At 47.8% G+C, this 23,482-nt stretch overlaps 1 protein-coding gene across 1 annotated transcript in view; it reads right to left on the minus strand.

The window, feature by feature from the left end:
• Positions 1–23,482, minus strand: part of LOC119465940 (myelin transcription factor 1-like protein) — a 292,459-nt gene that overhangs the window by 68,291 nt on the left and 200,686 nt on the right. The window contains exon 4 of the mRNA XM_037726417.2: positions 1,232–1,265. Within this exon, the coding sequence (XP_037582345.1) occupies positions 1,232–1,240 (9 nt within the window). The 5' untranslated portion in view covers positions 1,241–1,265. The remainder of the gene's footprint in view (positions 1–1,231; positions 1,266–23,482) is intronic.

A 23,482-nucleotide genomic window follows, 5' to 3' on the forward strand; every position in this document is an offset into this window, starting at 1 on the left:
TGGTTGCTGAACCATACCGCGCATTAGGAGAAAGATTGCATGCAGCATGTCTGGAGTAAAAGTAAATATTACTTCCCAAGGATTTGCTTCAGTTTGAAAAATGTCAGACTGAGCACAGTAACGCGAGTGGATGTCTGAATATCCATACAGGGTATAGTTCTTCTTGGACCGAATTCGTAAAGGCTTTCTTTCGTAAGAACAATTTCTCATCGGGCCAGCTCCTTTGCTGAGTCATGAGGATTGGCCGGTTTTAGTTATCACGAAGCGTTCCAACTTGCAAAGTGCTTTGGGAGTAGAGGCCCGACCTTCTAAAAGTTAAGCTTCACGTAACAACACCTGTACAGAGACTGTTATAAAAGCTATTGTAAACGGAGTTCCAGAACTGTTGTAGCTGGCTGGCATGGAAAGGAAACATTTTTTTCAAAGAAGTTTCTATGCTGGGAAATTTAATCTGTTAAGAATGCTAAACAGGCTTGTAGTAGCAGTCTAAAGTGAGCTCTAAAGTGCATCCACAGAAAAAATAAATAAACCAGAAGGGAAGTAGAAATAGCCCTCGGAAACACAAGGTACCGTATTCATCAAAAAGTTCCGAACATAAAACTGTTCGCAGGAGCGGATGTCAGGCAGTCATGGCGTTGCACATATTCGCCAAGCCGGACAGGCAATAGCAAGTTGCACTTATGAAGCAAAAACCTTGGGATTTCAACCCCTGGATTCTCTGGATTAACAATGCACCGTCCGTATCAAACGCACCCGCGCTATGCCTATGAAGTAAATTCACAGGTTGGCAGAAACAGATCACCTGAATTTCGTTGATTGGGCTGGCCATCCACTTGGCATCCCCATATATATATATATATATATATATATATATATATATATATATATATATATATATATATATAGTTTCTGCCAAGCTGTGCCAAGCTGTGAACAGACTACTTGAATTCAGCTGGAGTAAAATTCATGCACAAAAGTTAGGAAAGCTATTACGCCCTGTTCATTGAGATTAGAATGACTCTAGAGGGGATAGAAACAACAGCATTTTTTTTGAAGCTCCAGACATCCTTTAACCTTTGTTCCTCCACGCAACTTTCCTTCTTTTTTTTCTTCTTTGCAATGTTGCTAGCTGCAAATGCAAGTAGGGCAGCCGAGAAGAAATCACTATCGTCTTTAAACGCGATCGGATGAAACTAAAGAAAAGTTTAGAAAGAAAGTTGGATCTTCTTACCTTACTCATAGCTTCCCGGTCCAGTTCCGATTATCTGTGGCACAAAATGAAACAAAGAATATCTTCATTACTGTCAAGTTTCCCGAGAAGCAAGAAATAAAATGAGAGCGACTAGGCGAACTATCGCGAAAAATAATGTAACGAGCACACGCAAGAGTACACGTCGTTCCACTGGTGCGAGCTTATAAGAACGAGCACGCGAAGAAAAAAAAAAAAAAAGATTGCGAAAGAACAGTCGCGGCAGCAAATCACACTCTTGGGCAGCAAGAGGCAACGGGCGGTTACGCTCTCGTAGTGGTTGAAAACTGTCCTCGCGACAACAACGAGTTGCGGAGCTTACGGGCCTCTCGGTGGCCTGGACTACGAATGGGATCAACTTGCGGTTGACTCGAGGATGGCGTACCTTCAGTTCCAGACGCAGCGGGCCCGGCTAACGTACCGAGAAGAGGCGGGCGCAAACTACAGAAGAGAACTAGTTCTTGTTCCCCAACGAAATGGACTGCACCGGATGCCCCGCGCTAGCGTCCGCGCTGCAACGCCGGCAACGTTCTCTTTTTCCACTTGCGAAGAAAGAAGTTTCGTGCGCGTGCTAATCGGGGGCCGCGGTACGTGGAAAGTAGCAACACTTCGCCTTCTTCAGTTTTTGTTCGTTGAAGAAGAGCAATACGAACGAACGAACGAATGAATGAATGAATGAATGAATGAATGAATGAATGAATGAATGAATGAATGAATGAATGAATGAATGAATGAGTGAAGAGCATTGTAAAACAGTAACTCTCCGAAGCATGGTGATTGTAACAGATAGCCACTGTTACATAACCTTTTGTGCGATATGATGTTTTAGGATACTTCAAGAACTTCCCGGGATCTATGGCTCTAAACAATTCCCCACCAAGTTGGGTCGCTGCGTAGTCAAAGGCCTAATGGCAGAGCATCGGGCTACTGTGCTGAGAGAACCGAATTCGAAACCAACCATTGGACAACTTTTAATGCGATCAGCATTCTTTGGGAACTTCGCGCTTTTTGCGGTGTGTTTTTTTTTTGCTTATAACTCTTTCCCGCCAAATGGGGTCGCTGCCATTGGGAATGTGCCATTGAATTTGCGTTGCTATTCAACGAACCTCTTTCACGCAGACTTGGGCCACTGGGTTTGTTCCAGTGGGTATGTGCCGCCTCTTCAATGACAAAAAAAAAAAAATCCTTTTAAGTTCCTCCCGTGCTGAACGGAATGGAACCGTGCCATACATGTTCCGACAATCTTAACTGAATGTATACTTTTGCACACGCCACGAGCAGACTTCACGGTGGCGCCTCCAGGTGGCGCCGTTTGTCCAGAGAGAGAGGAGAAGAGGTGGAGGAGGAGGAGAGAAAGAGAAGGCAGGTATGTTAACCAGAAATGCGTCTGGTTGGCTACCCTACTCTGGGGGACGGGAAAGATGGAATATAGAAGCACGAGAAAGGAGCAGGGGTGCAGCCCACGCCTGATACGTGACGAGTTTCGGCGGTGACAATGTGGTGCGTCGTTACATTGCTTCAGTGTTAATCGCCTTAGCGTCGAAAGTCATCTTGAGATGGTTTTTCTGCCGGATATTTCTCCTTGCCCTCCACTTTTAGCACCCTCGCGAAAATCACGCGTGATATTGCAGCACCTATAATCAGAAAGCCAACTGGAAGCAACAAGAATTCGGTAGAAAGACACTAGAATATTATTCAGTACATTTTAGAGGTAATTCGATGTGTGGTTTAAACCTAACGGTCTGTGCAGATCCGACGCACTTATTGGAATTTATGCGAAGCGAAGCTTTAGCCAAGCGGCATGCGTTAAATCACTATACAACCAAGGGCGACGCGTACGATAGTCTTTACTTTTACACTATGGAGCCTGTAACTTCGTGCATGTGTATGTTTAACCTCCAAAAAGGACACACCCGTAATCTTATGGAAGTGTATGTTTGTGCACTACACCGCTCTGTTGCTCGCGTGCGCACACACAAACACGCACTGGCACGCACGCACGCACGCACGCACGCACGCACACACGCACACACACACACACACACACACACACACACACACACACACACACACACACACACACACACACACACACACACACACACACACACACACACACACACACACACACACACACACACACACACACACGCGAGCGCGCGCGCGCGCACGCACTGCACAAATAAATGCATAAACCAAAGTTTTATGCAGTAAAGCCCAAAAGTAACTGGAACGCCCATGCAAAGTTCGGGAATTAATATCTCGAACCTGGTGTCATACTGAGAATTCGTTCCAAGTGGATCCGCCGTGTGAACTCCACGGCTAGAACTTGTAAATGACAATATGGCCCATAAGATTAAATTAAATTAAGATTAATTATAAGATTAAATTAAAACTTAATTAGTTCAGTCATGTTAATTAGTCGATTATGCATTTCAATTTTTTGTGCAACTAATTTCTGATCTACTCTTCGACTAGATCAGCTCATGAATTAGAATTGTGCCACCTGTCACAGGCAACCTTTAAAACGTTTTGAAAGTGTTCACTGAAACACCCGGTGTATACATATATATTCACGACCATATAAAGCCGACCGACAATGAAGCCAAGGACAGCATCGGCAGGGACAATTAGCTGTGATTGAAAAGTCGGTAATAATAAAGAAAATAGGACTGACAGGGGTCGACAAGATAACTTGCCACCGGTGGGATCCGAACCCACAATCTCCGCATTAGCGTGCATTGCACTACCAATTGTTCCACAGCAACGGCTATGAATCCGGCCACTATCTTGCGTATTCATATGTACTGGATAAAGCACTGGCAGTGTAAGCCAACACCACACAGGGTCATGGTGCTGGCTAACACCAGCCGCCCACCGTATGCAACCATTTAGCCCGTTTGCCATCTTCAAGTGCACTGAATACCAGGCTTTTGGCGTACATGCTGGACTTCATTGGCCCACTCTTTCTCATCCACATACACCGTCCTTCAAGCGCACAGCGTATGATTCATAGCTGCGATTTCGTCTGCCCCCACGTTAGAGGCGAAGATGTCCCAGTTAACATTAGCGAGCGTCAAGACAGGAGCACCGAACTTGTTCCATGCGCGCATGCCTAAACGTAGCTCGCCTGAAGGCAAGAAGGGGACAAGGTGCACATTACTCAACAGTGACAAAGAGAAGGTGTAAAGAAAAAAGAAAGACGCGCAGGTCGAAACAGCGCTGCACGTCATCAAAATAATGATAAAGGAAATTAAATTCTGGGGTGTTACGTGCCAAAATAACGATCTGAATATGAGGCACGCCATAGAGCTAGGGCACTCGGGGTTAATTTTCACCACCGTGAATCCTCATATTGCCTGCACGTTTTTATACATTTGATGCCATTTTTTAATTTTTAATAAGTTTTTGTGTACTCCGCCATCCTCTGTAAAGTTTTGTGCACTTGAGGATAAATAAATAAATGAATAAACCAACGTGTGGTACACGCGGGATCTTGAATTTCGCCTGCATCGAAATGCGCCGCCGCGGCCGTGATTTGAACCCGCGACCTCGAGCTTATAGCCAGGCAAAAGCCACTAAGCAACTACGGCGGTAAAAGAAAAGTGACGTTTTTGCAAATAAAGAGTAGGGCTCTGACCTTTAGAGGTAGCTGCAGCGAAACGCCCGTCGGGGTTGCTGAACCGCAAGTATCCTGCGATTTCTCTATATTTGCTTCCATCTATTAATTCGTTTCATTCTTTTTTTCTTTGCTGTCGGTGCTACTTTTGAGTTAAACGTCACGTTTTCAGGGCACCACTGCGAGGGGACCGGCGATAGCGTACCGGCTCACGGTGATTTTTCCTTGGAAACGCTTTCGTCGATTACGAAACTGTGATCTCCATAATCTCCATCTGCTCGCGGTCCCTGTACGCAAACTAATTTACCTCGCCCGACACGATGGTGAGGACACTCCTTCCATAATAAATAAAAAAAAGAGGCTAGAAAGAAATCTGTCTTTTGGCGATTTCGCAAAGGAGGGTTCGTAGGCCTAAATGGGGTCCGTATGGGAACGACTGGAAACGCTGAAAAGTTGGCGAGAGCGTTCTGAATACATTGCTCTTGTGAGTCCTCCTAAGTACTACGCACTTTGATACTACGGCCCAATTTTCGTTGCTGCTGAGTTGATCATATTACTCTAGAAAGTGCGCACATGGTGCTTAGCTAATTGACAACAGGCCGTTGAGCGAAAAAGTGCTACGGGGTGCTTTGCCGGATGTAACATCAACAAATTGAGCCATCAAGGCTCTCTTACAATTTTTTAGCTAGCACTAGCCTAGATTCAGGGCTGCGAACGAGCCCTTCGCACACAAGAGTGCATGTAGTCGCATCCTGCTGTCCATCCTCATCATCATCACTCGTCATAACCGCCTTTTTCTCTATTTCCCTCTAACCAAAGAGCAGCAAGCTAGAAGACTGTTGCCTCATGCCGACCTCTCCGCGTTCTCTCAATACCCCCCCCCCCCCTCCCTCTCTTTTTCTGAAAGCGTCAGTGCAGATAGATTTCTTATGGGCGGCCGCGTTTTGATGTGTTCGGATTTTTTGGTGCACTTTCAAGACAGTGTTGCTTCCTTACTATTACTGTACCTTGACATTTGCTTTTGCGCTTTGTTGCGTTGTAGCACTGCATCACTCCATAGTACGTATACTATATAGGCTGTCGGCATGAAGTTTGACCGACCGACCGACCGACCGACCGACCGACCGACCGACCGACCGACCGACCGAACCGACCGCCGACCGACCGACCAGACCGACCGACCGACCGACCGACCGACCGACCGACCGACCGACCGACCGACCGACCGACCGACCGACCGACCGACCGACCGACCGACCGACCGACCGACCGACCGACCGACCGACCGACCGACCGACCGACCGACCGACCGACCGACCGACCGACCGACCGACCGACCGACCGACCGACCGACCGACCGACCGACCGACCGACCGACCGACCGACCGACCGACCGACCGACCGACCGACCGACCGACCGACCGACCGACCGACCGACCGACCGACCGACCGACCGACCGACCGACCGACCGACCGACCGACCGACCGACCGACCGACCGACCGACCGACCGACCGACCGACCGACCGACCGACCGACCGACCGACCGACCGACCGACCGACCGACCGACCGACCAGCGGGATCCTGTCAGGATACATGGAGCTACACTTTTCAACGTATTTTTATGATGCTTTGTAGTGATGGTTCGCTGTTCGCCTGGGAGATTTCGGACTTACGTGCAAGGGATGCCGATGGCGTGAACAGTACACACCAGCTGTGTGACAGTTTTTCTGGCAAAACGTCGGTGCGCTCCGTGGCTCTGAAACGCGGTTCAGCTTCACAAGGTCCTCGACACGTGACAACCCTTCGCGGTAAGTTGTCAAGCCCGACGACATACGACATCGACGAGGCGGGGGAATAGGGAGCACTGTATACTCAAGAACAAAAAAATCGTTCTCAAACCGGTTGCAGAAGGCTTCTGATATGTACGTCGTAGAGAATCATGTAGCAAGATGAAACTAAAGGCGAAAACAATAAAGCGGAGGATTGATGCCGCAGCCGTCTCCACAAAAGGCCAGCGAATGTCGAAAGCGAGCTTTTGTTGCTCATATATAAAAAGCACGCGCTTCTTTCATAGCATAATACAGCGAAATAAAAGAAAATCCCATCGAGACCCACACCTACTGCTGCTGCTAGGAGAATAGAACAATATAAATAAATATATATATTTAAAAAATAAATAACGTCGCACATTTATTTGTCCTGAGTCGTTCTGTAGGCCGGATGCATGAGGTGGTTATAAAGCGTGATATGTTATCCCTTACCCTAATTTCAGCCTTCTACCGGTAACCATTGGTCACGCAGAGAAAGGTGCGCAAAACTTCTTCTGATGAGGTGTCATGGGGAAAAGTTTAAAATTCAATCACTGATTAAGTTAGCAAAAAAAAAAAGAGAAGAGGTTTGGGGGGTCGAGAATTGTCAGCGACTTAACTATTATGAACATGGTCACAAATCAGTTGGGAGGACGCCACTATTACGGCGATATATAGAGAATAACTTGGCGAAAAAATAACTCACTCACACCACCACCAAAATTTGTTTCAGTATCCACCGGAGTTTAATAAATGGGAACTACCAGATGAGCCCTACAGGCGCACTTTAGAAGCGGCGTCGCCCGGCGTTTGAGCGTCAATTGCACGTGGTGTAATAATGTCGCCGGTATTATGGTCGGAGCACGTATAACGAAGTTTCTGTTTCTCTGAACGTAACTACGTAGAACACACTCTGACCGGCGCTACACGGAGCAGTGTTCTTCCGAAACAAAGAAATGGGCACTGCGACGCCACGCCCAGAATACGCCTGAAGAACGTTTCATGTGGTTGCTATAGTTTGAAGCGGCGCGCAAGCGCAGTAGGTACCCACAACGCACAGCTGTACTAAAGAACAGGCGACATGATGATGATGGCGATGATGATGATGATTTCCTATGTCCCCCTCTTTGAAACAGGACAGCGACAAATAGTCCCTGAGCTTGCTTGGCATGATAATGATGATGATAATCTTTATTGGCATCTCTCTCGAAACGAGGCGATGATGGATAGTCACATAGCATGCGTGAGCAAATCACGTAACATATACGTACATGCATAGCAGCCTATAGACTTCCAATCATCTTGTACTTGGTTGTCAACATCCCTGACCTCTTCCTCCATTCTGTGTCCACATTTTCGAGGTACATATATTTGTGCACTTTATTCGTCCATTTTCTTTCATCCATGTTCCCGAGCCTTTCTTCAGAACTAATTTTGCTCTGCGCTTCTCAGACTTCAAGAGAAGCCCGACCTATGTAACCATGCGCTGCATCATTTGTGGTTTTACCGCGGGTCCCCAAATCCATCTGGCCTACCTAACTTCCATCCCCGACATGATGTCTGATTTTAACCGCAGAATGACATTTGCGAACGTTAGCGCCGCCACCATTACTCTCTTTCCAGATTCCACACACGCCCCCATATTTATTGTGGCCCCAAAGTGATCTATGTTTCATAATTTCTGCATTCCGCTTACCCTTCATTCTTAGGTTACCTTGGTGGATACTCGAGTAGGTCTTTCCTTCGTTTATGTATACACCCAGTTATTTAAATTGCCTGACTATGGGTACTACTTCTTGAATTTATACCACTTCATAACTCGTGTCTTCATCAAATTTCCCAATTGTCGATTTCTTTGTGCTAAACTTAAGGCCTAGATTCGTCGCTGCATTGGCACACAAATTCGTAAGTCTCTGCAAATCTCTTGCATTGTCCGCTAGCAGCAGCACGTCGTCCCCATTCATCAGCTTCGAGGGCATTCTGTAGCACCCTTTGCCAATTTCGGATGTTAGATAAATTAAAACCTAATAATTGTTTTCCAGTCGAGTTTTTATGTCCTTAACAGAAAGCCTGAACAACAATAGAGACAGAGGAGATCTTTGCTTCAGTCGTCGGTGAATTTCCACTGGTTCTTTGCATTTGTGGCCTTTCCATACCTCTCCTATAGGCTATACCTGAGGAGGTGATGATGGTTATTATGATTATGATGATGAATTATTGACATCCCCTTCGAAACGGGGCGGTGACAAATAGTCACCTAGCCTGCTTGCGCTAACCAGGCAATCTATACAATCTATACCATTTTGCATATCTCTCTGGATTCTTTTCTCTCTTCCTTAAAATATCCATATCTACCTTGTACAGTTATATGCCTATAACAGATACTGTTCTATCAATATCTTCCCTGCTTTTTCCCCACAAATACTCTAAACGTATCTTAATAATCTCGTTATCTTACTTATCTTACTTATCTCGCCGACCAGTTAACCCTTTCTTCTTCTTTGAAACCCGACGATTTGGTAGGTGGTCATTCCCTACGGGTCTCGCCGGGTGAATATCTTCTCATTTCATTGCGATGTGCCGAGTTGTTCCCGGGCTTTGTTTGCAGCCCACACGTGCCTCATCCTGTGACGCATATTTGCTTCGGTATGTGTTTGCCCTGGGGCAGGATAGTGGGGCCTGAAATAGCAAGGCACTGCCCCTTGCGTTATCATACAGATTTTTCTTCCTGATAACGTTTACCGGTTGTTGCAAATTTTCACGGTGTTTTTTTTTTCTATTCAATTGCCTCCAATTTACCGCCTCTCTTTCTCTCACTTTCTTTTTGATGACTCCTGGTTGTCAATTTACACTTTCAAGTACCCCGTACTTAGTTGGTAACTCTCTTGACCTCTTCGACCATTCCGTGTCCCCGCTTTTTAGGTACAGACATTTGTGCACTTTAGCCGACCGTTTCTATTCATCCATGTTCCTTAGTAGTTCTTCAAAACTAATTTCCTCTTGCCTTCTCTTACTTCAAAAGACATGGATGGATGCTATGAGCGTCCTCTTTGAAGCGGGACGGGACGTTGCGCCACCAAGCTCTTGTTATTATTTTGCCCAATGTCCTACTTATGTTAAAAAAAAGAAAACGACGCAAAGAATTCCCATCATCAGACATTCTTCACCATTATTGGGAACTTCGTGTTTGTGCGCCTCCGTTGTTTGTCGTCTCACTATTTTTCTGCCACCAAACTTCCAATCGCGTATTACTAACCTCTATTGCGGACATGCTTACTTTCCCCCTGCTATCGCTGAATCCAAGGGCTTCAAGGAGGCCAGAGGAGCCTAAATCGACCGCTGGGCAGATATCGTAACATTCTAATAAAACGTGTCCAATCGTTTCTCTAGCTTTACCGCAGCAAGCACATGCGTCTTCCTCCTTGTTGTACCTTCCTTTATAAGTGCGCGTTCTAAGGCATCCTGATCTCGCTTCGAAAAGTAAAGACACGCTGTCGAGTTGGGCGCCCTCTAGCGGGAAGGCAAAGAACTACTTCCGGCGTTAAACTTTCGCACGTGGTTCCAACATTCTGAACCGACCTGTCATACATCACGAACTTGGAGCGTAAGGCGTCCATGCAGCTTCGGGAGCTACTGCTCTCTCTCTCACTCTCTTTACAACAAAAAACAAAAACATCTTATACAAAACAACGTTAAATTGCGTTCACGCTCACTTCTCTCTCTCTCTCTCAAACTAGATGTTAACCGCATGAAGCGCTCTCGCACGCTGTGTTTGGATACCGCCGTTCGTAGCCACCTGGTTTGCATAGACAGAAGAGAGAGTAACGTTCGCCGGTGAAAACAAGACAAAATGTCACGGAAAGGACTCGAGGTTTGTGCACGCTCTGCTAGGCGCGCCTCCGAAGCCAAGACGGGGGGAAGCCAGCGTTGCTGCGTATGGTTAATTCTGTGCAGCAGAACTAGAACTGACCGCTCGCCCAAGACGTGCTTCGCCAGCCGCGCCAGCGGCTGGAAATGTGCTGTTCGAACTGTATCCTCCGATGGCACTGCATCGTTCATCCTGAATGCGGTTTGAAGCTTTGTGAATGGTAGCGTGTCATTTTGAGAGTACTACTTCAGAACATACGTAGCCATGAGCAAAATTATGCGTAGACCGCAGATTTCCCCAAGAAGGCCAAGCTACTTCTTTTGAAAGAAAACAGGGCTGAAATCGAGACACAGAACAAGCTTGACTTGGAAGCTTGGTGCTTGCAAGAGATGTGTAAACTAGCTCGCGTAGTCGAGGTATTGTCGAATTACTTTACGACATAGGTATTGGATCCTGAATTGAGAACTATGCAGCCTAAACTTGGCTATGCGAAACCGACGTGATGATGAGTGTATGATGTGCTCATCCATTACAGGAACCGCACACCCATGGGTTGCACACACATGGGTAAAATATGATTTTACAAAGGCACTATGGTCGGTATAATGGGAAGGTACACTCGGTCTCGGGTGAAGTACGTTTGACTCGAGCTGCTAAACTAAGGAATTCTGTGGGCCACTGTATTTGGAACAGCGTCGCGTGAATGCATCGCTTGACGTGTGCGATACCGGGCCACCAAGGGTACTGCTCCTGAGAGTTGTGTTCTCGAAGGCGAAGTCCTAAACTTTAGCAAGCGGGCAGTGAAGTGCCCTTGGCCTAAAGGACCATAAAATGGCTTTAACGCAACGTGGAGCGTGTTCCTGATGAGTATACCGGGCTTTGTACGGAACACCTGTCAGTGTGACGACTTCACAAGTGTACACATTTGTACATAAGAAACACTGGTCCTTTTTTTAGGTTTAAGCTATAGTTTTCTCAGTTGTTAAGGGTAGAATCAAGCATGGCGAAATGCAGTGGGGCATATTTATAAATAACTTACAGGCATAGACCGGATGTCGTGAAAATTTCGACTCCGATCAATGTTGCCATGAGGCCAGGTGAAACGTGAACAAAAGCATCGGAACTATAGCGCGGCTTTTGCCATTGTACGGGCCGTCGTTACCGATTTGATGAAATATGGAAGCATTGCAAGTGTTTATCTTAATAACAGTGCAGCATATATGCTCTCGGGTTCACACTGGTGCTGCACCGAAATATTCGGGCGTGAGCGCCGAGAGCAGCAGCCCGAGAGAAGGCAACCGACCAGCAGCGAGGCGTATGCACGGGACTGCTGGCAAGAGGCTGGCGGCTGAACGCTCTGGAGAAAAGTGTCTCGCGCACCGCGTGGTCCTAGACTCTCGCTCTTTCTCGGCGTCTCTCGCGAGAGTGCTGCTATACCTGCGGGTGACGTGTGCTGCGGCTCGCCCCCCCTCCCACAACCCTTTCGGCCACGTGTTCTTTGGGGGCTCGCGAGCGGCGATCTCGAAGCCAGCGGAGCGCAGTCGCCAGTACACGACGTCAGGCAGCGGCGAGCACACGGGCCCCTCGGTGAATAATAGGGGCGCCACTGGCCCGTACGCGACTGCGGCGTAGCTCTCGGCCGCGTTTCGTGGTCAGGCAGGCGTGAGCTGCGGGGAAGCACTCGTTTAAACGGAGAAGCCGTCTCACTGTGTTCACACGTTTAGGGAGACGTTGAGTCGGAGAGACGCGTGGGCCCGTGGAACGAGTATGCACATTTTTTTTCTGTTGTCACTAAGGACAGCAAATCTGAATTTGTAACACGTAGAGCCAATGACCGGTGGTCTATTAGAGAAACGTAGAATGGGTGAACCAAGATAGAAAGTTGGGGGAGATTGTAAGCATATATGGTAACCGCTACAGGAGAAAAAGCAAAACGAAAAAAAAAAACTACATGAACGTGAGAAGAGCAGACAATAGAACAGGGAATGGGTGCCGAGGAAAAGGAACGCAGTCGAAATCGGCAGAGAATTAGGTGGCGCGATGTGATAAAACTACGAAACTCTTCGTAGGTACAAGCATGGTGTGGGCTGACGCCAGTTGGAGATCGATGGTACCAACTTTAGTCCTGCAGCGAACGTGAAATAGGCTAGGTATGCTGCTGTTAAGGATCCTGATCATGATATCCGTAGATTCTGAACGCAGCAACTGCTGCCGTATTCATTGACGCGCCAGCCACAGCCGTATGGGGCATCCCGTTCTTTTTGTGACGCTGTAACATAACGCTTAAATAAAACGTTGTCATCAGTATGTAGGAGATACGCGTATCTTGCGACTCGTGACTGAACTTAAACATACTAAGTTTCGTGTGGGAATCATACCCGTCTTCAACTTTGATGATATTGCCAGTCTTACGGAAGATCGACATTCATAGGACACTCGGAGATAGCTTGGTGATAGGACATTGCTGTAAGAGACACTTGGAGGGGGCAGACTTGACCTACGCGAACTGTGAAGAAACGAGAAATAGCAGAACTCCACGTCAGTGGTTAACATTTCGAACGGAGGACGTGTCTTCGTTAAGACGCGTTGTAAACAGGAGAGAAAAAAATTGCCTCGCCACTGTTTCGTGCTCGACAGACGCCACAAACAACAAGATCACACAGCCAGCCAAACTCTAATCAATGCCGATATTCTGTCTATCGTCTTGTTCAGTTGCAGGAGTAATCTGAAGTTAACGGCCGAGCTTCCAGTAACGACAACGACCTCGCCACAGATTTCCACAAGATAAAAAGAATGGACTGCATGATTATAAGTGTGGTGAGGGATTCAGAAGCTTATGACGGGAATCGGCACCCATATCTTCATGAAAAAGTCAGTAAACGTTCCATTAAAGAACGGCACCAGCCATCTAAGAATACCAGAGATAAACGGTGAGGAGATACGCCTGACGCTAACTGGTCCTGGCATGGAGTGCTCACATTTAGTTTTACCCACAGAAATGCAAATAAATAAATAAATAAATAAATAAATAAATAAATAAATAAATAAATAAATAAATAAATAAATAAATAAATAAATAAATAAATAAATAAATAAATAAATAAATAAATAAATAAAACCTCGAAGCCAATGAACACAGGGCCGCCGACGAAGACAAAGCGAATTGTGTGGCCTTGCAGCAGTCTGTTAACTTTCAACGAATATTTTCGCCCAGACACGCAACGAAGTTGCTGCTAGAAGAACTAAGGTTGGGGCTAGTTCGTTGTATATGTTGCATGATTGCAGCGGGCGACTGTGAAGTAAGACGCTCGGACGCAATGAAAAGACGAAGACGACACGGGACAAACGCCTGTCCAGTGTCGCCTTCGTCTTTTGTCATCGTCCAGTGTCGTCTTCGCCTCTGTAGATGTAGATCACAAGGATCTACATCCACAGTAACGCGCTGCAATCATAGAGCAACGAAGTTGTCAGTTGAACGAGTCATTCACCCGCAATCCTCTTTCTACAGGAAACTCAACGCTGGTAAGCCTCCAAAAGGCATCGCGGAATTAAAGGGCGGCCACTCCACACAAACTGCGCTACTTCCCCTGCGGGGGGCGCTGCCGCCCAACGCTAGCTAACGCCAGCGCAACGGTGTACACGTCGGACCACCACCCCTTTCTCGCTCCCAGCGCCATCTATACGCGTCGCGAGCAGCACTTGCGGCCGGAAGCAGGCGAGCCGTATTTTCCGCACCGCTGACGCTGGCCTCCCCTGCGAAAGCCAAGCCAAGCCGCAGCCGGCTAGGTTTATTAGCCAGCGAGCCGCGCGGTTAGGTGAGCCTGCCGGACGCGTAAACAAAGCGCAGACCCGGCTCCGTGGCGCGAGAGAAAATACAAAACGAAACAACAGCGTGGGCTACACCGCAGGTCCGGTAGAGTATGCGGGAAAGCCGAGACGCGTATCGTTTGCAGCGTGCGGGGTCTCGTTCGGCCTCTTTTCGTATGCGGTGGATCCCTTGAGCTCGCGCTAGTTTCCTTTCCACGGTTAGCTAACGCAGCGCTCTGGTGGGTGTTCTCAGTTAGCTTGGGCACCATTAAATCGCAGCTCGTGCTTCGACGAAGCCGAGGCTTCTTGCCAAACTCTGCAACTAAAACCACCGGAAGATTGTGACTGATCTAAATATATCATCGGCACCATAGCGCTTATGATTATTAACTAATTACTTATTTGTAGAAATAACGTCGAGCCCGGATATATAGAATCTGAAGCGGATCACGAAGAAGTTCGATGTATACGTAATTCGATATATAAAATAAAAAAAAAGTTTATGCAAAAATTTCAAGGGGATTTTACCGCTGCTCGTTATAAAGAGTAATTGGTAATATGCTGATTCGATAAATCCGGATTCGACTGTACCTCAAGCACTGCTGTATGAATTGTGCGCGAGGAAGATGCGAGGGTCACGGGAACCGGAGTAAGCAAGTCAGTAATAGATGCGTGGAGTAAGGCGACACTATCGGAGAGTGGTCAGCACCGATATATATGACGAAACATACTATATAAACCTCTAACCTAAGTTACGGCGGAGACTTCCGATAAACAAAACGTACGAGACGGAAGGATGCATTTACAGAGATGTGTTGAAGGAAGAGGGAAAAAAAAGTTAAAAGAAGCACAATTCATCACTGAGCAACTGTCGAAGAAACAACGACTACTTAACGCAGTTTATGAGACGCGCACCACTGAAGTTCGCGAAGTCGGCAAGGCTAGTTGGGCATTTGTAGCATGTCGCGTAGCCCTGTTTGTGCGTACAGTGTTCTCTTATTCTTACGTCTATTGTTCTTCTTTCTGGTCATTCATCTCCCTTTCCCAATGTAGAGCAGCAAAGCGAGCGTGCGTCTCGTTGATCCCTCCTTTATTCTGCCGCTTTGTGTCACACAAATCTTGCAGTTTAATGCGCGAATAGTCCCAATTTATTGGGGTCTGCTATTCCCTTAATTAGACTGCTCGTAATTAATTGGCTGAAAGCTTTCAAGCAAAAATTATACGAGCGCTGCATCGATTGGTGGAAGCTTACGAGGACTCCCTAGTGAAAAGAAATTGCCATTTGCATGAAAGCCCTGATTAAAAAAGCATGCCGCTTTTGAAATAAAGCGCAATCGGTGAGACCAAATTGTGCTACACAAGCTTACACAAGAGGGTTGTAATGAATATTGCTACAAGTTCCATTGAGTGCTTTCTGCTGACTGTATTAAAGGAAGGCATTACATACCTACACAATGCTCCTATTACCCAGGAAATGTTATAGTATAGAAAGATTTCTGGGAGGTAAGCGCCTAACTAATCAAGAATGTTCTGCAATTGCAGTATTTCTATAACGGCTCGAACATGTTATAGTTTAGTGGATTTTGCAAAACCTTCTGAGGTTAGAAATTTAGAAGGGATTGATGAGGCAACCCAAGTACATGGGGGGAAATAGTCATTTGAACGTACTAAGAATCTATTCTTTTTGGAATTGAGTACACAATAGTTGTCCTTCACATTATTCGCATACGTCACCAGAACAATCACCTGAAGTGAGCTACGGCAAGATCTTTAGCTTGTATAGAGAACATTATCTTTTAGCATTTTCGTGTAGTCAATCATAAAAAGATTTAGCATATCTATAGACAAAATTATGTTTGCTTCTTTGTGTTATTGCTTGCAACTTTTTCTCGAGTGACAGGGAGGAGGTTTGCTGGCTGGCATCGCACGCACTCAAACATCTAATCGTTTACGAGCTTACAGAGTACACTCTAAGAACAGAGGAGAGAACCGTGAACTCCTCTTGAGAAAATAAATGCTTGGAACGGTCGAAACAGTAGTTAAATAGACGCCAATAAGACACTCCTACAGAAGGAGTCCATAGTACTCCACTTGCCCTTTGAGCAAAGTTGTACACTGCTGAGTGCGTAGTGCATCGTACGTGGCCCCTCAAATATAGCCCAGAAGAAGAGTGTACTACCTCAATGAGGAGTACGAGAGATCTCAATAATGCAATCATATATGGGAAAATACGTTACTCTCCCAGAAGGAGTCCTTACCACTCCACTTGCGCTTGGAGCAAAATTTTGCACTGCTGAGTGGATACTCCATGGTACGTGGCCCATCAAATATAGTTCACAGGAAGACTTTACTACCTCAATGAGGAGTACGAGAGATTTCAATAATACAATCATATATGACACAACAGGTTACCCTCTTGGAAGGAGAAGAACTCCATTTGCGCTTGGAGCGAAGCTTCATACGCCTGTCTGCGCACTCCATTGTACATGCTCCAACGAATATAGTTCATAGAAAGAGTGTACTACCTCACTGATGAGTATCATGGCTATCAATGCTGTAATTATATATTAAACGAGAGGCTTCTATCCCAGAAGTCCCTAGCACTCCACCTGCTCCGGGAGTGAAGCTTAACACTGCGGACTGCGCACTCCATGGTGCTTGCTCCATCGAATGTAGTTCATAGGAACAGTGTACTACTTAACTAAATAGTACGAGAGCTCTCAATGATGAAATTGTATGTGGGACAAGAAGTTAATCCCACAGAAAGGAGTTCCCAGGCACTCCACTTGCTTTTATAGCGAAGCTTCATAACGCGGACTGCGTACTCCATGGTACGTGCTTCATCTAATAATAGTTCATAGGAAGAGTGTGCAACTTCATGGCGGAGTGCGGGAACTCTCAATAATGTAATCATATTTCGTACAAGAAGTTGCTGGCCGAGAAAGAGTTCTCAGTACTCCATTTGTTCTTGGAGCAAAACTTAACACCCCTGACTGCCCACTCTATGGTACGCACTGCATCGAACCTTCTCCACAGGAAATGTGAACATACTTTAGTGGTGAGAACGAAAATTCTCGATAATGGAGTCAATATGGGACGAGTAGTTGCTCCCTGAGAGCAGAAGTTAATTTGTTATACCACTGACTACGCACTACACGGTATGTACTCAATCAAACGTGCTTCGCAGTAAATGTGATCTTGCTCTCTCAAGGAGTACGATAGGTATCGTAAACCGAACCAAACACGTGACAACGTTACTCCTGCAGGAATTTCCAACATTTTTGCACTTGTTCCAGGAACCAAGCTTTCTGCCGCCGACTGCGGCGGACTCTTCTATCTTCACCCCACATCTCCAATAACCACGAGTTCCGAAAGACGCGAATACATTACTTTAGCGCTTCTACGATAGCAGTCACCGCGTATAGAACTTCACAACAAGAAGCTCAACAGCAGAATCACAGCCGCGGACCGTCTCGTTCGCAATAATTTGTCATCGTTACGCGACGCCACGCGCTCTTCGACCGCCACGAGCATGTCGAGTCCCGAGGTAGTTAGGAAGCTTGACAGGCAGCGAGACAACGTTCTGAAAGGGATTACACGTCACGTCTGGTGAGGTGAGCGAGCCGTGTACCTGGCGGCAGCCGCAATCCGCTTGCTTTTGATGGCCGCTTGGAAAACGCACCGCGCGGTATCTCTGCCGTACGGCCACAAACCTGTGTGCCTTTTGCACTCACGAAACTCCACGAAGGCAGCAAGGGCGCATTTACGAATAGAGATGACCTGTCAAGGCCATTAGCGTTGCGCCGACTTTGCCGCGAAGCACGGCGGAAGTGATTCTAGCTGACAGCTCCACCGAAGCGAAACGGGGGTTATGCTAGTATTCTAGAATGTAGAATTGCGGGCCAGTTCACGTAGTGTTGCCAAATATAAAATAGCGCCGACAGATAGGATAGAGAAATAGACAGAAGAACGCCAGCGCTGACTCGCAACCAAACTAACCTGCAGTTGAAAAAATGTTAAGATGTACGCATGCGTATCTGTTTGGCGAAGCGAGGTTTTTTTCAACGTTTTTGGAATTGCAGGTTAGCAGTTGTTTCGTGACTGTTTCTTTATTCTGTCCGTTGGATCATTTAGCCTAGGCACTGGGTTCTTGGATTGCTGCGCTGAAAATCCTCGCATGCATACCTTTATTTTAATAGAGTAAGAAGTTAGTTAGTATTCAGGTTGCGAGCCACTGACGCCTGTCTCCATGCTTTTGATAAATGTTGCGGTTCGTAGTCAATTTTAATAAAGAGCTGCGGGTTCTGTACATCTCGGGCGTATGTTTCTCCAGGCGCTTTCGAACATTGGTGTCCGCTTCAAAATAATTTTAGGGAATGATTTTGCTTTTCCGGAGACGCGTCAACTTAGCGCCAGTGCGCAACAAAGGGAACGTGGCGGTGCGCATGCGCCGGTAATAAGGGCGTCTATGTACAATTTCAACACAAAAATTTTCGCAAAAAAGCAACAATTTTCGCCGCAAACTTGCATCACCGCTCAGAAGAGGTCTGGCGCCATCCTCACCTCTGCACATATTCGTAACTACACGCTTCCAGTTCTTCTAGTCTCGTACTCAATGGTTTCTTCAAACTCCCGTTGATGTACGCAATACGAGAAAGCCGTGCGGTTGTTCCAGGACAGAAAGCGTGCTTCTTAGAAAGGAGCTGAAATGACGTTAAGAAAGTGGAAGCTTTGCGCGAGAAGCGACACGATTTAGAAAATGTCGCTATATTCCCTCTAAGAGCTCCACGTCACCACAACGCCACTAAGGTATACAGCGCTAAGCGTTTCGTGCAGCACTCCGAAACGTATAAACAAGTGTCGCTGATCGCTTCCGTGCAAGCGAAACACCCGCGAAGATCAAAAAGTAAAATAAAAACAATAAAAAAAGAAGGGACAAGAAACCATTTTTCATAAACTCAGGAGGCGCGGTTCTCCAATGGAGACCAAGAAATTACATTGTGGGGATTCACGTCCCTAAACTACATGGATGGTTATGAGGGATAGGTGAAGGGCTCCGGATTAATTTTGACCACCTGGGGTTCTTAAAAGTGTCTGGAAAGGTAAGCGTAGGGCCATTTTTGCATTTGGCCCCCCATCCAAATGTGGCCCCCGCAGCCCGGGAATCGAACCCACGACCTTTTGGTCAGCAGGAAAACGCCGCAGCCACTGAACCGCGGCGGCGACTCGAGCAACGACTGAGGTGTAGGTATTTTTTCGAGCATTGCAACGAAAATAAAACAAGAAAGAAGAAGAGAAAGCGCGCTGCGTTTCTTCGTGGTCTACGGTGAGAGAGAGAGCGTTCGGTGGAACGTGGAATTCACTGGCACTCGTTGCAGGCACAGGTTGATTCACAACACGAACAGGGAGGTTTTAACGAAGAGGAATAATAGAAAGCCGATGGAGGTAATGTGCTATATTGCAATAGGTGTATAGTTAAACCTGATCAGCTGAAGCAGGCTATAGGTGACCACTCTTCGCCACCTCGTCGTCTCGAAGGGGATGCCATTAGAAATAACCATCAACCATCGTCATCATGATTATGAACCTAAACTCTGTCACGCGACCTCAGCCTTCGCAGCGAGCGATGAGTAAGTATACAGCAGACGCACAACACAGGAACCAGACACCGGGGCCACCTCTTGATGCATTTTTGCAAGAGATTATTACGAGTGAAGAGCTAGTCTAGGTTGCCATTAGTAAACACTCTTCCGAAGTCTGCACTCTAGCCTTGCAAGATGTCGTGTGTGTGGCAAAACTTCGAAGCTTCGAAAGAAGACAAGCGCGGTCGCGCCCGCAAAAGGAAAAAAGGAATGGAGCGTAAAACTAAAAGGACCAGTGAGTGGGATGCCACGTTGCGTAGAGGGAAAAAAACAAAAACAAAAATATCTGCAAGGGCTTCGCGACAGCTCAGATATACGCGACAGCATGTCGACAGAGGAAGCGGTGGCGATAAGAGGAGGAGGGGAGCAAAACGTGAAAAGCGGAACGAGACGAAGATACGAATAAAAGAGGAAAAAGGAAACCGAGAGGGAGCACATGCAACCGAGGGAGGCGCGTAGGGAAACTCAGGAGGAAGAAGGGGTCAGCAGGAGCGCCAACTCCGCGCTAGGCTAGCCTCGCTTGGTTTCACGTCGCTGGAGGAGGAGGAGAAGGAGGCAAAAAAGGGGGAAAGAGGGGTCAGCCGGGTGCGTCGGTCCAGCGCAGTCGTGTGCGCTTTTCCCGTTTTCCCCTCTCGTCGCCGTTGTCATCGGCCTCCTGGAAATTGCCGCGATGCCCCACGGCCACAGTCCCTCCCTGCCCACGCCGCGACCGCCACCGCACAGCAGCCGCCCGCGGGGTGCAGCGACGCGGCGAGGCAAGAGGACCACGAAGAACGGCCACGGCCGAGGACGCGAGGCCTCGCGTAGAATACTGCCCACCGCACTTTAGGGATGGGGCGGGGGGGGGGGAGCGTGGTCTGTAGGACAACGAGAACGAAGGATGGAGGGGTGGGACACTTTGGGGACGAAGGGAAAAGGGGAAGTGAGGAAGGAAAGAGCGGTGAGGAGAGGAACGGGGAAAGGGTCCGCCACGCTATAGGGCCACCCTGACTGCACTGGCAGAGGCAGTCACGCGCCGGGGGCACAACGGTGGCCCCGGGCGGGCGCCCGGGCTAATCTGGCGTCGGCGCGAGGCACTTCCGCCGCCGTCCGGTTCGCCCGGCATCGCGCGCTGGCCGGGAAAAGGGGAAGATGGGGAAACGTAAAGAGGGAAGCGAGGCAGGCAGGCTCGGTCGGTTCTCCCTCTCGCGTTCCAGCGTGGCGGAACGAGGAGCGCGCTCACAACACCGACGGCGACGGCGGCGCCGTTTTCTCCCCGGGGGATACTGGAAGAGACGACGACGACGGCGGGTGGGCGAGCGAGCGTGCAGAGCGCGCGCTCCCGGGAGTTGGGGATGAGCGTACCGCGTATATATATACACACACGGCGCGCGAGAGTTGTTGGATTCGGGAAAATGGAGAAGGAGGAAAGGGGAGTTGGGGAAGTGGAAGTGGCGACGAGCGTTTGAAGCTCAGCTGCTGCGGAGCGCTGGCAATGTTGTCCGCCGCCACGCTGGGGATGGCTAACGCGGGGGATCGTTGCTCGTCGGTCGTCGCCGATGCCGCTGTGCTTTCCCGAAGCCGTGTTGTCCCGACGCGTGCTAGCCGCCCTGCCCCCCCCCCCCCCCCCGCCAATTTCCCTACGATTCGGGGTGTTGATACCAGACTGCGAGAGGTCGAGAAATAGGGATGTGTGCACTATAGGAGAGAGTGGGAAGAGAAGACGGTGGAAGGCAGTCTGGTCGTCGCTGATGAACGAACCGCTGTTACGGGCAGGCTGGCGCCGGCTTGCATTGGTAGGGCGGGGAGAATATCTGAGACGCGCGCGGCCAACCCACGTCTGTAGACGGGGATAATACGTGGTGGGGAAGCGCGAAGGAATAACAAACAGAAAGTGAATGTGGCATTCGGATGGTCGGTGATAAGAAAATCAAAAAGAAAAAAAAAATGTGGGGAAGATGAAAGTAATTCGGAGCAGTTCACGCTGGCGGAAAGGACGTCAATCTTTAGGCTCGGAACAGACCACGTGGAATGTGTTTATGAGGAGAGACAGAACGTGACGATTGTATCTTCTTCGCACCAATCGGGGTGACGTCACTCGTGCATATCTGCTTCTCTGCTGCGTGACTTGATTATATTTTCTTCGGAAACACTTGGACATTCTTCGCGGAGTGTCTTCCAAGAGAGAAAAAAATAAACAAGCAACAAACAAAGACGGCACCTACAGTATATAGAAAACTGCGTTGCTCTCTCGTTTCTCGCGTCCCTCCTTTTTTTTCTGCACTCCACAAATACAGCTTTATCTATATCGTTAATGCGGTAAATAGACGAGATAAGCGACGAAACGGAGCAGCAGTTGCATCTTGTAGACGATAAAATTGTCTGGAAGGGGTAAGCAGCATTTGATTTACTTGACTTTGACCAGCATTTAGAGTTGTTAGTTTTCTTAGTTAGTTTTGCTCGGCTCTATATAGCCTTGTTAATAAACACAGGCACCCGCAAACTCCTTTAACTCCGTCGTCTTTATCTCGAAGGAGTTGCACTCGGTGTCACACCCTTCCGCTAAGGGACTTCAATGGAGCTTTTGGTCAAGGGAGACCGGCGATCTCCCTCGGCGGCTGTAGGGAGTACGGTCGGTACCATACTTGTTGTAAAACTGAGAATTTAATGGTTGCTTGCATTAAAATTAACGTTGCGTGTGCTCAGAAAAGTTGCACTAAATAAAAGGTAAAGTAAAATACAGCAGCAGTTATGCTTGCTGCTGCACAAGGCTCTCGACCTAGGTCACGTGGCACCATGTTTTTCTCGTCCTTGTCCTGCAGTGCCAAAACAAGGCCCGATAAAGGTCTTGTGTTGCACAAGGCCTGTTCACTCTAATTCATGACGTCAGGATGCCTGGCCCGACTGCCATAAAATCTAATGGGGATGCTCCCGAGTAAGAAGCGGTGACTTCCACGTCACCGCTTTCGTCACGGCAGGCTTGGCAATGGAAATTTTGGCCCCGTAGCATGACGTCATGGATCGGAGTGAACAGGCCTTGTGCTATCTAGGTGGTGTTGGCGGTGATCGGTGTGGTCACTCGTTACATACACCGGCACAGTACGCAAGATAAAAGGGAAGCTCAAGAGGTCACCGTGCACGAAATGCCTCGTTTTGAGTATAGTTTGCAGCAGTTCGGGTAGCAGAACGCAGAGCCTACTCGACATGCCGCAAAGTCAAACGTAGGTAAGCACAGGGCGGCTAGCGTTGCTGTCAGCATTGCTATAACTTAGCGAGCGCACTTTGATTTCGAACTCGATGTGTGTTCTTCGCGTCAAATATATTGAATAACTTTTATTTCATAGAAGGAGCGCTAATTATAATAGCTACGAGCGTAATTACAAGTGACATCCTTGTAATTGTACAAAAACCAAACACCGCTACATGCGCCCTCTGGCGGTCTCTTTTAAAAACTCGTTATTGGCCGTGTGACACGACCACAACTCCCTTGAGGTCGAACTCCCTTAG

The sequence above is a fragment of the Dermacentor silvarum genome, chromosome 10, assembly GCF_013339745.2.
Source record: "Dermacentor silvarum isolate Dsil-2018 chromosome 10, BIME_Dsil_1.4, whole genome shotgun sequence".
Lineage (NCBI taxonomy): Eukaryota > Metazoa > Arthropoda > Arachnida > Ixodida > Ixodidae > Dermacentor > Dermacentor silvarum.